Raw genomic sequence first — 13871 nt, forward strand, 5'->3', positions numbered from 1 at the left:
ACTTGACAAGCTTTCTGAGAATCTATGAGATGACAGCATAAGGAGAAAATAGGGAGGTGCCATGGTGTAATGCGTAATGCTGGAGAGACTGTAATAAACATGACAATCAGCTTCAAGGGGTTTACAGCTCAGTTAGGAAGACAGGCAGCCATCTGATAAGGCACAGGTTAGAATGAACATTTTAGGTGCTTCTCAATGAAGCTAGCTGGGTATGTTTCAAGCAAGTTGTGCTGAGTCCAGCCAACTTAAGAGAAACTTTTAATTACATTTTATTTTTTGAAAAGGAGCTTCTTTATTACATATTGCTTAACAGTGTGGGTAGGTAAAAGGCATATAGTACTATGAACAACAGATGCAATTAGCAATAGTGTTTTGCCTTTCACCTATCCTCCTTCCCATCTGAGCACTTAGTCACTAGTTTTCAGAAAGTTTCTCTAGGAGGGAAAGCTCATAGAGGTAATTTGAAGGAGAGGAGAGCTTTAGCAATATACTCAGAGGCAGTTTTTATATTTTTTAGTGCCTGAACAGTTTTTACACCAGATTTTCCATGGAGGGCTCAGAAAGTCCCTAAATTTGCTGAGTCTCAGAATCTGGATTTAAAATCAGGGTAAGAGATTTACATGACTAAACTGTTTAGCTGTGTATCTTAGCTCGAGCTGCCATAAGAAAATACCACACACTGGGTGACTTGAACAATAGCAATTTATTTCTCACAGTTCTGGAGGCTGGAAGTCCAAGATCAAGGTGTCCACAGGTGGGTTTCCTTCTAAAGCCTCTGCTCTTGGTTTGCAGGTGTCCCATCTTCTCACTATGTGCTCACATGACCTGTTCTTCATGTGCATGAGGAAAGAGAAAACTGTGTTGTCTTTTCTTCTTCATGTAAGGGCACTAATCCCATTATGGGGCACCACCCTCATTACCTGATCTAAATCTAATTACTTCCCAAAGGCTCCACCTCCTAATACCATCACATTGGGGACTAGGGCTTCAACATATGAATTTTGGGAAGACACAAACATTTAGTCCATAACATTGTACAAACAGCTTGGGACATGGAAAGAATTTATCAAAATGTTTAATTTCAGGATTGGTGGTTATTCTGATTTCACAGGAGGGGACAGTAGGGCAATCTTCCTCCTAGAATATCGACTGCGAGTCAAGTATAAGAAATATCATGTTTAAGATTTCCATGGAACCTTAAGTTGCTGTCCATATTAATTTATCAAAAAGACAACTGGACTAGTGGGGCAGCCAAGTCAAACCCATGAAGATTGGTAAGCTGACATAGGAAAAAAAATTAAAGATGAGGAAAAGCAGCTTTGGAGCTGCACATACAATAAAGAGAAATGACAGAAATATGAAGTTTTTTGAAAAGGTTTCTTGTTTTTTCTTGTTTTTTACTTTAGTGTTTAAGAAAAGGGTTTCAGAAATAATATAGAGAAGAAATAGGCTTAGGCAAACTATTGGTCCAATGCTGCCTGCTATGAACGAAACTAGAAGAAAAAAAATTTCTATTACATGGGAAAAATCTACAGAAACTCTAATCTTATAACTCAGGTCATTCCACCCCAACAGTGGGTATTCTTCCATATCCAAAACCTTGCTGAAACACAAGCTCTTGCCTCAATCCTCTCCAGATTGCTAAAAGGAGGTGCATAGCCCTGCTCTTCAAGCACTAATGCCTCAGATGTTACTTCTGTATCCGCACATGCACAATTATCACCCCTCTTACTTGTCCAGACAAGCTCCTTCCTGGTAAATGTTACATGCCACCCACGAGCCCCCATCTGTGCAAGGTAAACCCCTGTACATGGGGATGACTTCTGCTTCAAACATTAGAACAACACCTTTCTCTATCTCATCCAAACAGATCACCAAAAAAAAATTTTGGGTCTTCATCCATATGCAGGATGTACAAAGCTGTCTGGAACTGATCTGGTATTAATTATGCAGTGCACAACACTGGAATAAGTGGTTAATCCCAAGGAGGTTTACACTGGAGAGTGACCAACCTGCCCCTGAGTGGATACAGAACCAATCTTGGCTCCAGAGACTATTCCACATCATGTGTTGTGCAAATGTTAACTGGCACCAGAATGGACTTCATTCCATAGCAGATGGGATCCTTTTTATGCAGACCTAGTCTAAGATAATATATGACCCAAGCACTATATTGTCTAGAGTTTCCTTCTTTTCATGAAATACATCGTTTTAATTCTCAGACTGAACCTCCTCCTGTGCTCCTTTACCTGCTGTTGCCCTCTTTCAAACCATGGCCTGGAGGCCCTTTCTGGGGCCCCCAAAACAGCAGGTGATTTTATCCCCTCAGGGCCAACATGTTGTCCTGCCGTTAATCCAGATGTCTTAGATTGGTTAGTTTTCATTCCTATGGCAGCTGCCTAGTTTTGATCTGTTGTGTTTGGGCAAATAGTTGCAGCAGGAAATGTGGTGGGGAAGATAGCAAACACCTGTAAGAACGAGGAGGAATTTATGCTATCCTTTCTTTTCTTCAAGGTTATTACTTTGTCTTTGAAGAGTTTTCCTTGTAGGATCTTAGACATGGCTTAGATATGCTGTTAGAGAAGGTCTGAAGTAAAGAATCTTAAATCTGGGACCAAAGGATTTCCAAGATTATTTTAGAGCAGTCAGGTAGCAAACCAATCGTTCTCCTCATGGTAATTGCTTTCTTACAAATTTGTGTCTGGGGCAGGAAAGAGTTGAGAATATTTCCTGTGATTGTTTGTTTTGTTTTCTGATCCAGTAGGTGAAGGTGGGGACTAGAAAGTAGACAGGGTATGTTTTGTACTTTTGTGACTGGAAGATTTTAAAAATATCTTCAAATCAGGACTAATTTTCTTTAAAAAGCTTACAGTTTTAGCACCTTATGGTCCACATAGACTGCAAACAGTACTGTTATAAAACTGTGTGGATTTTGGCATGGGAAATATAAAAACCAACTTCTTTCATTTTATATTTGCTATTGAATAAAGATAGAAGGTCAGAAAAATGAAAATGTGCTTCCCCCTTGTCCCTCTCTCACATTTCTGTGCCCAGTAAACTCTTTAATTTATTAACATATTTTACCTTCTAAAAGTATTACAAGCATAATCTTCTTTAGTTAAATAAGCCTCAGTATTTATTATTTTGTATCTATTATGCACTACCTATGGGGAGGCTGAAGCATAGGGATATAATGGGAATAAAATGGATATGTTTCTTGCCCTTGAAGAATTCATCTCTTACTGAGGACCCCATAAAATGCACATTGACCTTGATCACATTGAGAAGTGTAAGTAACTCAGAAGGAGAGAGAATTTTGATTGGCACAATCAGATAAAGCTCCTCGGAGAAGGTGAAACTTGAATTGGCCTTGACAGAGGGTGCCCACCTGTGCACAGCTGGATGAAAGAACAGGGGCCAAAGGACAGAAGCTGGAGAGAACAGGATGCAGGCCCCTAGATTTCTGGGAAGCCATCTCATCCAACCTTCTGCGAAACCATCTCCATAATACATTCTCTCTCCAAGCAGAAGTCCTATTGCCAACCAAGCCCACGTGACTCTCCCAGAGCCATATGAAGCCTTAATGAAAGGTACCCTCAGTATTCTTGAATCATTTGTGTTTACAGATGATAGGAGGCAAACTTTTGCCACAAGTACAGGAAGCTGGAAAGGAACTGGCTTGCCATTAGTTTGAATTTGGACTCCATGTTAGTATTGGTAAAGAATGTAAACTCCAGAAGGACTTTTTAAGTTTTTTTTTCTTAATAAGGTCAATCCTCCCTAAAGGCAAGATATGAAATGCAGACATTTTGCTAAATCTTTGCTAATCTTTCTGATGCTACTGGGGCAGGATGATTCTCTAACAACGTTGCACAGGCAAAAGGGCCAATCACCTGAGCTTGAAGATGCCCAAATCCAAGGCAACCCAGAACAGAGAAGTCACAGCTTCTGCAGACATACTAGAGCCTTTCTTTGCAATCACAGACTTGTGGGTTAATCTTGTTTGGCCTTTGCCCTCATTGATGAATGCAAGTGTCTGAAAGTACAATTATAGCTATAGCTCTCCATTGCTCATAATAATAGGCTGCAACAGTCCTACGGAACATAAGGGGAAGGGGGAAAAAAAAAAGCCAAAGTAGGAATTTAGATATCTGACACAGACTTACCTTCTTAATCATTACAACACCCTAATACTACAATTAGCTTGCAGTTCCTAAACAAATTCTGGTAACAAGGAGGTCTATTTTGAGTTAAAACGAGTAGATAATTGTCACTTAAAGAAATGTTAGTTCTAAGTTTGGATCCTGATACTGGTATTATTTTTTTCCTTCCCAAACTTCCACATCCCAGAAACAGTGTGCTAGTGACTTCTACAGAAGCACTTGTAGGTAAGGTTTGAAGAGTCAAGATGTGGAGAGAAAACAGATTTTGTCATGTGGAACAGACATCAGACAGGAGTTCTCTGGATACAGCTGCATGCTTCTTTTCATTTCCAAGAAAGCAGAGTTCAAGTGCATTCTCAGACCAGAGACAGGTGAGAGATGTAGGGAGGCGGCAAGAAGGCTCGGCAAGTCTGAGAATAGCACAGTGTATCTGCCAAGGTGGCTGTCAGTGCCCGCATTTCCTCCGCCAAATCAGCATTGCCCCGGCTTCCAACCCTGTTGCTGTTAGGTCACTACAGGAAAACAGCTCTGATGATTTTCACTTGCTTGACACATTTTTGTTTTTTTCTTTCTTTTTTAAACAGGCCAGTGATGTCTTTGTGTAATAAATACTGGACAAGTCTTAGGCTATGGAAGTAGTATTTGGGGTAGTCTCCCCTCACTGGCTCTCTTCTGAGAAACACTGCTGTGTGTAGCATTTCTCATCCTTTACACCACAGAATGGCGGGGGTTTGTTAGCAGAAATTCCCCCTGCAATGGTTTCATTCTCTTGTCCACAAAGGCAGTGAAAGCAACTACTGCCCTGTTATTTCTGGCACTCTCAGTGGAAAGGAAATGGAGATGCCAAGTGATGGAAGAGCTTGCCCAGTTGGGCCTTTAACTACAAAAGCATCATGGTTTCCTTTCCTTCCCAATTAACCACTCCTGCCCTTGGTTGGTTCCCATTCCCATTTGCATCCAGCAGGGTTGGCTAACCTTCCTTTCCTCCTCCTGGGAAAACACATATTGCCCCAGTGCAAAGAAGACCAAGATAAACGGCAGGTTCTTAGAGGGCTGGGGAACTGAGGCTTGCTAGAGGACAGTGTGGCTCCATGGTATGTGAAGCAAGGCATCTCCAACTGTCCCTCAGACAGCAGGACAGCAGGATAATAATACCACTGATGTTTCTATAGCATAGCTCTTGTGTTTTATAAAGCTTGTTCTTACAATTCACTTCTCAAAATGGTTGTATTTGTCCCTTTTTCTGAGAGAGAAATTTAAGTCTCAGTGAAGCTAAGTTACTTGACCACATCTTCACAGCTGAATAAGTGACAGAGCTAGGTTTCAGTCAGGCTGTTGTCACTTCAGCTCATTATACTCTATAGATCCTGAAGCCACCTTATATGTAAGAAAGAGTAGGAACAGACTCGAAGAAATTAAGGAGGGTCAGAAGGTGATGGAGACAGGGGTCAAATCCAAGGGGCAGGACTAAGAAAGGCTGTTTACCTTTTATACCACCATGTGTCCCATAAGCAGGAACTGTTAATTTTGATGAGAAATACTCCTCTGGAAGATTCCTCAACAATTCCCCACTGTGTAGAGGGAGAACAGCACCAGGTTCCTGAGCATGTCACACTAGACAGGCCCTCTCCCAGCACCCCCTCTCCACCCCCCTCCCCGCAGCCTGCGCTCCCACTGTGCCACTTGTAGCTCTCCATGGCTTTAACTTTAAATTTCTTGATTGTAGTAAAACACACATAACGTAAAATTTACCATCTTACCCACTTTCAATGTACAGCTCAGTAGCGTCACATCGACTGATACTGTTGTAAACCAGATCCCCAGGACTTTTCATTTTGTAACACTAAAACCCCGTACCCATTACACACTCCCCATCCTCCTCTCTAGTCCCCGACAACCACATTTCTACTGTTTCTGTGAGGCTGACCACTCTAGGTACCTTGGATACACGGGATCATATGGTATTTGTCTTCCTGTGATAACTGTCTTTGCACACATTGTTCCCTCCATCTGGACACCTTCCCCATGTTTTCACTGGCTAATTCTCATGAGTCTTTCAGGAGTCAATTCAGATATTATTATCTCAGGCTTTCCATGGTCCTCCACTCTCAATTAAGTGCCCTCCCTAAATATTTAGTAGTGGATTAATCACACTCGATGAAGAGTTGCCCATGTTCTAATCCCTTGATACTCAGCATGTGGTAGAAGATCCACATTCTCAATGGCATACATTGGGGAGCTTGTTAAAAATGCAGCATATTCTTTAACAAGATCCCAGCTGAATCACACGGACATTGAAGTTTGATAAGCACTGTTCTAACTCATTAGACAGGAGATCTGCAAATGACTCATGGGCCACATCTGGTCAGCTGCCTGTTTTTGTAAATAAAGTTTTGTTGGAACATAGCCACAGTCATTTCTGTATGTATTGTCTATGGCTGCTTTTGTGCTACAATGGAAGAGCTCAGTAGTTGCAAAAGAGACCACCATATGGCCACAAAGCCTGTATTCATTCTCTGCTCCTTTACCGAAAAGTTTTCACACTTCTTTACTAGATTGTAAGCTCCTTAAAAGTGAGAACCTGGTCTTATTTTGCTTTGTAAGAAGAAACATAGACTAGTGTAATGATTATGCATGTAGGGTTGAGGGTAGACTGGCAAGATCTGTATCTAGGCTCTGCCATTTCCTTGCAAGTGACTGGGCAACTCACAATCTCTCTGTGCCTTGTGTTCCTCATCTATAAAATGGGGACATATAACAGAACCTACTTTACAAGGTTGATTAAGTAAGTTAATGTAGATGAAGTGCTCCAAGTGGTGCCTTCAGCAAATATTCTCTCTTACCTGGTACCATATATTTTTAGTGCCATGGGGGTTTGTTGATGTTGTAACAGATAATAGAATACTATTAACACACATTCTCTGTTTCTTCCTTGCTAACATCTAATGGTTTTTTTAGGTATTAACTTTCCTGGGGGGTGATCTCCTCTCTGGTGGGGTAAATACTATTGCAAGCCAACCAGGTAATGCCATTTTCAGTGACCGTGGATTGGCTCAGGGTGAACAGTTTTGGCCAGTGAGTCATGAGCATTCTTGAAGGACTTCTGGGAAAAGGTTTCTTCATTCTTTAAAAGAAAACATGGGGGCGCCTGGGTAGCTCAGACAGTTGAGCATCCAACCTTGGCTCAGCTCATGATTTCACAGTTTGTGAGTTTGAGCCCTGGTCAAGCTCTGTGCTGACAGCTCAGAGCCTGGAACCTGCTTGGGATTGTGTCTCCTTCTCTCTCTGCCCCTCCTTGACTTGTGCTCTCTCAAAAATAAATAAATGTTAAAAAAAAAGAAAAGAAAAGAAAAGAAAAGAAAAGAAAAGAAAAGAAAAGAAAAGGATGGAAGAGGTGCCCCTGTTCTTTCACATTTTATGTATGAATGTGATGCCCCAAACTGCAGCAACCATGAAGGCAGGCTGTCTGAGAACAGAAAAAACATGTTTATGATGGCAGAAAAGAAAGATGGGAATATTCTGGGCCCTTTATGGGGTCAGAGTTGCTGAATCCATCAATCCCTGTAGCTTACCTACTCAGGTACTGATCTTATAGAAGAAAATAAATTTTCCTATTAGTTTCCTTTCAGTCCAAAGCATCCTGACTTATATAGCCAGGGACCATGTTTATACATATTTTACTCCATCCAGAACCTAACAACTGTTGTTGGGTATTAGGAGCAACTGGAAATGAACGTGCTGGGTAGGGCAAAAGAAAATTCAGGAATGTTCTGGGTTAGTGCAGACCCAATTTTTCATTGCCTTTTATTATTCAGCCAACAGCATCTTTTCCTGATACCTGTGGCTCTCTCCCAAATGCTGATCTCCCTTGCAGTCTGTCCCTTCTACCCAAACTTGACAGGTTATTTCAAGATCAGATGGGCTTTGATTATTTCCTTGGTGATATCCATTATTTCCCTTCTGGGCAGGAGGATCTGAAGACAATTCATGTTTTGGGACATAGAAAACAGGGATGGGATCTCTTACGTAAAATGAAATACAATGGCAGTGTCAAAAGATTCCTTAGATGTTACAGCCACAGGATTTTATGGTGTGTCAGCTTATGGACTGGCTTTGTATGACACCTGAGCCAGAACTAGTAGCAGAGATTCAAAGCAATATAGATGGCTAAGTACCTGTGAGGGTAAAGTATGAAGAGAGAAGGGTAGCAGAAATGAGCTGGCCACCTGTACCTATCCCAAAAAGCATCCGGCCCCATAGTTGAAAAAGGTGAAGGATCCACTTCAATATGTGAAACTGGAACCCCTGTAATCCTGCAAATACGTAATTACTAAAGCTAGAAATGCTGAGTTCTTTCTGCCTGTGAGTGTCCAGGGCGAAAGAAGTTTTGGAGCCATAAAGTCGCTATAACAATCAAATTTTAAGGCTAGAAGGTGCCATGAGACATGATCTCATTCATCTCCTTGTCCTTAGGCAATAATAGCCTAACTAAAGCCTTCTGATTACAGCAGAACACATTTTATAGGTAAAAGCCTCCCAAGGGGTATTTAAAAAAAAAAAAAAAAAAAGTAAAAGATTACACAACTTTCTCCCATAAACCACTTTAATTTTGTGTACATCATCTACTTCAGAGTCTAAGGGAACCTGACACTTGTTCTAGATCCATCTCCTTGCCATCTTACCCCAAGATCCCCTTCTAAATGGGAGGATCCATAATTCAGTGACAGCAGGGCACTAATAGGCAAGTGCAAAGCTAAAGGGATGAGGGGGGGCAAAGGTCTCCCAGTGACCCCCTTAAACCCTGTCAGCTACTCACATGAATTTAATGTATAGTACTTCCCTTTTGACTTTCTGTCTGCCTCTTTCCTACCAACAATTTCTCTTAATTGTTCCATTCTTCTAAGACACTAGTGTCTGATATAGTATACCTTTGCCTCCATCTTCAAGTGTTCCTAAAGACTAATTATAATCTTAAAGAACAGTACTTCCTGTTTAAAGCATTTTGTGGTAATCAATCCATTGCAGGTTTGCTAATATTATCGGTTCAAGTTAAAAGTCCCCTGCCTATGAAAAAGTCCCCTACCTGTGAAAAGAGAAGCCCTGTACTTCCCCTGGGTTCCCTCCTCTTTGGGCACATTCCCAGGCACAGAGCAGGAGCAAATCTTTCCCTTCCCTTTGGAAGCACTGGGCTGACTAAGCAACTTGCCATATGATTCTGCTGAAGGAAGACAGAGAGAAGTTCACAAAGACCAAAACTCAACTGTTCTTGGAGAGGGGTTAGGAGGAAAGCTAATAAATAAAATCTGATGCAACTCCTTTCAGGAAAGGGTGTAGAGGGTGGGGTGGATCTACCCAGAAGCTTTAGCAGTCCACTTTGAAGTCTTCTGAACAGGAAAAGTGTAGCCACCCATGGAAGCAGCCTTCAATGATATCCTCCCTAGGACTGATGTGTTGGGAAATAGCCCATCAGCAAAAAGTCCCTTGAGAAATGTTTTCCCTCCTTCTTCTGGAATTGTTGAGAAACTAGATAGAACTCAGAGGATCTGGCTTTCAAGAGTGGACCTGAATGAATTTTCAGTTTCTTAGTGGGAACAGAGAGCTCTAGAAGATTGTCTACTCCTCCAAGAAATCTGGTTACCAGTTTTCTCTTGGTCTATCTACAACTTGTGTTAATGGATTAGGAACATGTATATACAGGGCCAGGCTCCCGTCAAACAACCTTAGGAAGGAGGGCAAAGAGGAGGCAAAAGGGGCTCATTCTTCTACCTCACGGATTCCTTTTCCACTAGTAACAATCCAAACACTACAAAAAAAGGTATGGAAATGGATACGCATGCGATTGGTACATATTTCTCCCATCACCTGCTACAAATGGAGTAGAGCTAGGGAAGAACTGTGCCCCTTCTGAGTTACAGCCCAGTTTCAGAGAGCACAGGTTTCCTGACTGGTCATGCGGTGGGAGAACAACTCTCCTTTCCTAGCCTTCAAAGAATGAGCAAATAACTTATGGCTAAGGGGAGACACCCATTCTCCTGGGGTTGCCTGGGGTATCTGAGGCAGAGGTGGTTACGGTAGACTCCTCAACAGAGGCACTGAGATCCAAGAATTCCAGGATGATGTCCCAAAGGCAGTAAATCAAATGCCTGAAACAAATGGACAAAACAACTTAGAGGAGGGTCTGGCTCGGTCAACAGACACCAGATCCCTGTTTATGACATTTATTCTCCCTTCCCCTCCTTGCCCATTACTGATATCCTTAGTGAACTCTAAATTTCAATAGCTTGATGAAGCCTCCGCCATGAAATAGAAGTTTGCGAATAAAGGTTATGACCGCAAGAGAGGTAGAAATAGAACTTGAGACTAGATTTTAGGAAACTCCACATTTACTTATATAGCTGCATTAGCAGATCAGCACTACTCTGAAAAACTGTGAAGTAGGGAAAATCTTTGTGATATCAACTTACTAAGAATTTTCAGAGCTTCTGACTATGGCTGTTTCTCATAATTAATCATCATAGATCTATGGGTGACCTTACAGGCAATGAAGCAAAAGCCAGGGCCCTTAAGTAGTGACAGTTAATTGATGCAGTCTGCTTTGGGACAGGGTTTGAGAAAGGACTGGAAGTCCTAAATACTTTTCAGAAGCACTATATCCCAAGGCACCAGCCAGGGAAATACCTACCTCTTCTGGATTATTCTAGGAGTATTCACCCAATATTTCTGGTCCCTTTATCAGAGCCAAACCTTATTATCTTGTCTACTTCATATTAAGCAAAGACAATTCCTGATTGTAATACTATTCAGCTTTGCTGTGCAGCCTTGAATGTAGAGCTGGAAATTATATGACCTGTCAGTGACATATGAAGCTGTCAGTGTAGGTTTTTCTTAGTATGTGTGGATCTGGACATCACACCCTGCAGTCAGGGCCCAGGGCAAACAAAGACTGCAGTTCTATTCTTCTCAATGTGGGTTGCACACTTAGAAATCGTGGACACCTCTGAGACCAGAGATGGCTTCAGCTGTGGTGATGCTGAGTATACATACACCTTCAGCCTACCTGTTGATGATGGGTTGCTGTAGTGACTCCAAGACTAGACTCCAGCTCAGCTGGCATTTGTTCACCCCCAGGATTTCTACTACAATATCTGAAGAGAAAAAGCAGATGTGGTTTCAGTGCTACCGTGGAAGCCTTAGATTCTAAGGAGATTATCTCATGATATATGCCATCTTTATTCAAAGTAGGTATTTCTGGAAAACTTCTGAACTACATAGTCAAACTAAAACAGGGAAAAGCTAAGAGAAATGTTTCTCAAGTGTTTAAATAAGAATGGGCCTCAAGAAATAATTCTGTAACCAGTCATTAAAGTGCAGGATTTTTTTTTTCTTTTGAGAGAGAGAGAGAGAGAGCATATGCATGAGTAGGGGAGGGGCAGAGAGAGAGAGAGAGAGAGAGAGAGAGAGAGAGAGAATCTTAAGCAGGCTCCACTCTCAGCAGGGAGCCCGATGTGGGGCTTGATCCCACGACCCTGGGATCATAACCTGTGCCGAAATCAACAGGCAGACACTCAAACTACTGAGCCACCCAGGCACCCCTAAAGTGCAGGTACTTCTGATGTAACAGTTTAGGGTGGAGAGCAGAGGTTAATAAGAGTACATAAAATTGTTTTAAGAGTTAAGAGTTTACTACTGTACCCTGGTTACCACAGCACAGCGACAGGCAACAAACTGCCTTTCCTGCCTGCTAAAAGGCTATAGAAAGTAAAGGAAAAAAAGTCCTCTCCAGAGTTTGTTTTTATCTACTGCTAATAACCAGGTACTTTATTCAATGACCCCAATTTATCAAGGCCAAGCTTCTATGGCACATATCATTTTCTTCCCTAGTCCAAAAACCATGAATTGGCAGAGAACCTGAGGTCTTCATCTGGTGGGAACAGTTCTGAGACCTGCCTCTGTGGTGTAGGCAGAGCTGTTATTATCTCAAGTATCTGCAGGATTCTCACCTACTATTTACGGTATGGTCTCAGTGATTCCTTCTATTCCCTCAGCATCACTTGAATGAGGGATAAAAGAATGGCGGCCCCGATCATTTTCCTGTTGGCCTGAGAAATGGTGGGTCAACAGTCTAATCACATTTAAGCCCTTTTAAAAATGGGAAGGGGTGTGGGGTAATGGTGGCAAAGCCAGATGAGAAAGGACTAATCATCTGTATAACTTATTTCATCATCCAATTACCTGGCAGGATTCCCATCAGGCTCTGCAAAGCCTGTTTTTCAGCAGCCACTTTCTGCTCCTGGGTCCTTACAGGCCGTGGATACTTAGGCAAAACCCCACCAGGCCAGATGGACTCCTGGAGAAGTTGGAGGTACTGCACCCAGCGTTGTGGACATGTTAGATTAGCCACTTGCACCTCCAGCCACCTGTGGTGGAAGAGAGAATGGTCAGATAAATCTGAAGGAAGGACTGCAGAAAGGTGTGAATCATGTGAGCAATCAGCACAGAGCAAAGCGAAGGCAGTGGCAACTCTCACAAATGAAACCCAGCCAATTTAATAACTCGGCATTATTTAATGCCGACTTTGAAGATGAGTAATAGTAATAATACTGTTATTTACTGTGTGTCCGATAGGAACTGCATGTTGTATTAGAGGTTGCACAGAACAGAGCACTAGGAGGGCCCCAGTATCTGGCAGGGCTGGAGCTTTCCAACTGTCTTCTAGTGGGAAGTTCTGTCATTTCTCAGCAATGTGCACATGCTGCCTTTCCAGCTAAGGGTTTGGTGATTTTAGATAAATCCCTCTCCTTTGCCACCCTGTCCACATCCAGGGTGTGGCACATCCAGGCTCTTCATGGACCCATGAGCTGTTCTAAGAGTGTCCTACATCCATCTTTTGCTCGTAACAGTCTGCTCACTGACAAGGCCCTCTTCTTTCCAGTACAAGTCTGCCATCCTAGCAAGACCTGCTTAACCCCACCTCCTCCACAAAATTCTTCTTGACCATTCCAGCTAGAAGTGTTCTCTTTCCTCTTAGACTTCCTTCAGCACTTAGTTCTACAGTACAGATTCGGAACTAATAATTTACTCTAGAATATAAATTATTTTCTCATGTGCTTACAGCTTTACTTTTCCAACTAAAGTATAAGCACCACAAGATTTCTATATGTCTTATACTGTTAAAAAGTTTCCCACAGTGCCCTGGTGCTCAAGAAAGGCCTGTTGATTGACTAGCGATAGTTCTTATTACAATGAAAATTTCCCCCTTTATCTCACATTCAAAAATGAGGCAATAACTCTGAGGGGGCAAACATACTAAATCTGCAGTTCCTGCAGTCATTTCACCCTTATTCTTTATTTGTTCCTGCATTTCTTCAGAGCAATATGGTTACTAGCTGAGGTTCAAGCCTGCCAAGTCTCCTCAGTATGGAGCAGGGCTGAGCCTGACAAGGCTATGATTATAACGGATGGACCATCAACCACTTCTACTCTATTTGGTCCTGCACCACATGGCAGCTCATGCCATTGCTCCTATACCCGAGTTACTTGTCGCCCATCCAAGAGCAGAGGGGGCTGCCAAGGCAAACTTTATTTAACCTCCACTCTGCCAGACAGTCTGCATTCCACTCAAGCTAGGCATTCCAGCCTTGGGGGCTGCAATCCCCCAAGCCGAGGGCTCACAAATGATTCTAAGAATAGGAAGTATGAAAGGTAATG

At 42.2% G+C, this 13871-nt stretch overlaps 1 protein-coding gene across 10 annotated transcripts in view; it reads right to left on the reverse strand.

The window, feature by feature from the left end:
* Nucleotides 1-684: 684 nt before the first annotated feature.
* SNX19 (sorting nexin 19) overlaps nucleotides 685-13871 on the reverse strand; it is a 47289-nt gene continuing 34102 nt past the window's right edge. For 2 of the 10 annotated variants that reach the window (XM_045483487.1, XM_045483493.1), the window contains exons 9-11: nucleotides 12396-12580; nucleotides 11221-11308; nucleotides 8753-10306 (exon numbers count right to left, since the gene is read on the reverse strand). In XM_045483487.1, coding sequence (XP_045339443.1) covers nucleotides 10174-10306; nucleotides 11221-11308; nucleotides 12396-12580 — 406 coding nt within the window. In that variant the 3' untranslated portion in view covers nucleotides 8753-10173. Of the gene's footprint in view, nucleotides 831-1049; nucleotides 5735-8752; nucleotides 10307-11220; nucleotides 11309-11979; nucleotides 12263-12395; nucleotides 12581-13871 lie in introns of those variants that run through there. The other 8 variants (XR_006713897.1, XM_045483490.1, XM_045483488.1 and 5 more) reach the window with 8 other exon arrangements.

This window comes from Leopardus geoffroyi, chromosome D1 (genome assembly GCF_018350155.1).
Source record: "Leopardus geoffroyi isolate Oge1 chromosome D1, O.geoffroyi_Oge1_pat1.0, whole genome shotgun sequence".
NCBI lineage: Eukaryota > Metazoa > Chordata > Mammalia > Carnivora > Felidae > Leopardus > Leopardus geoffroyi.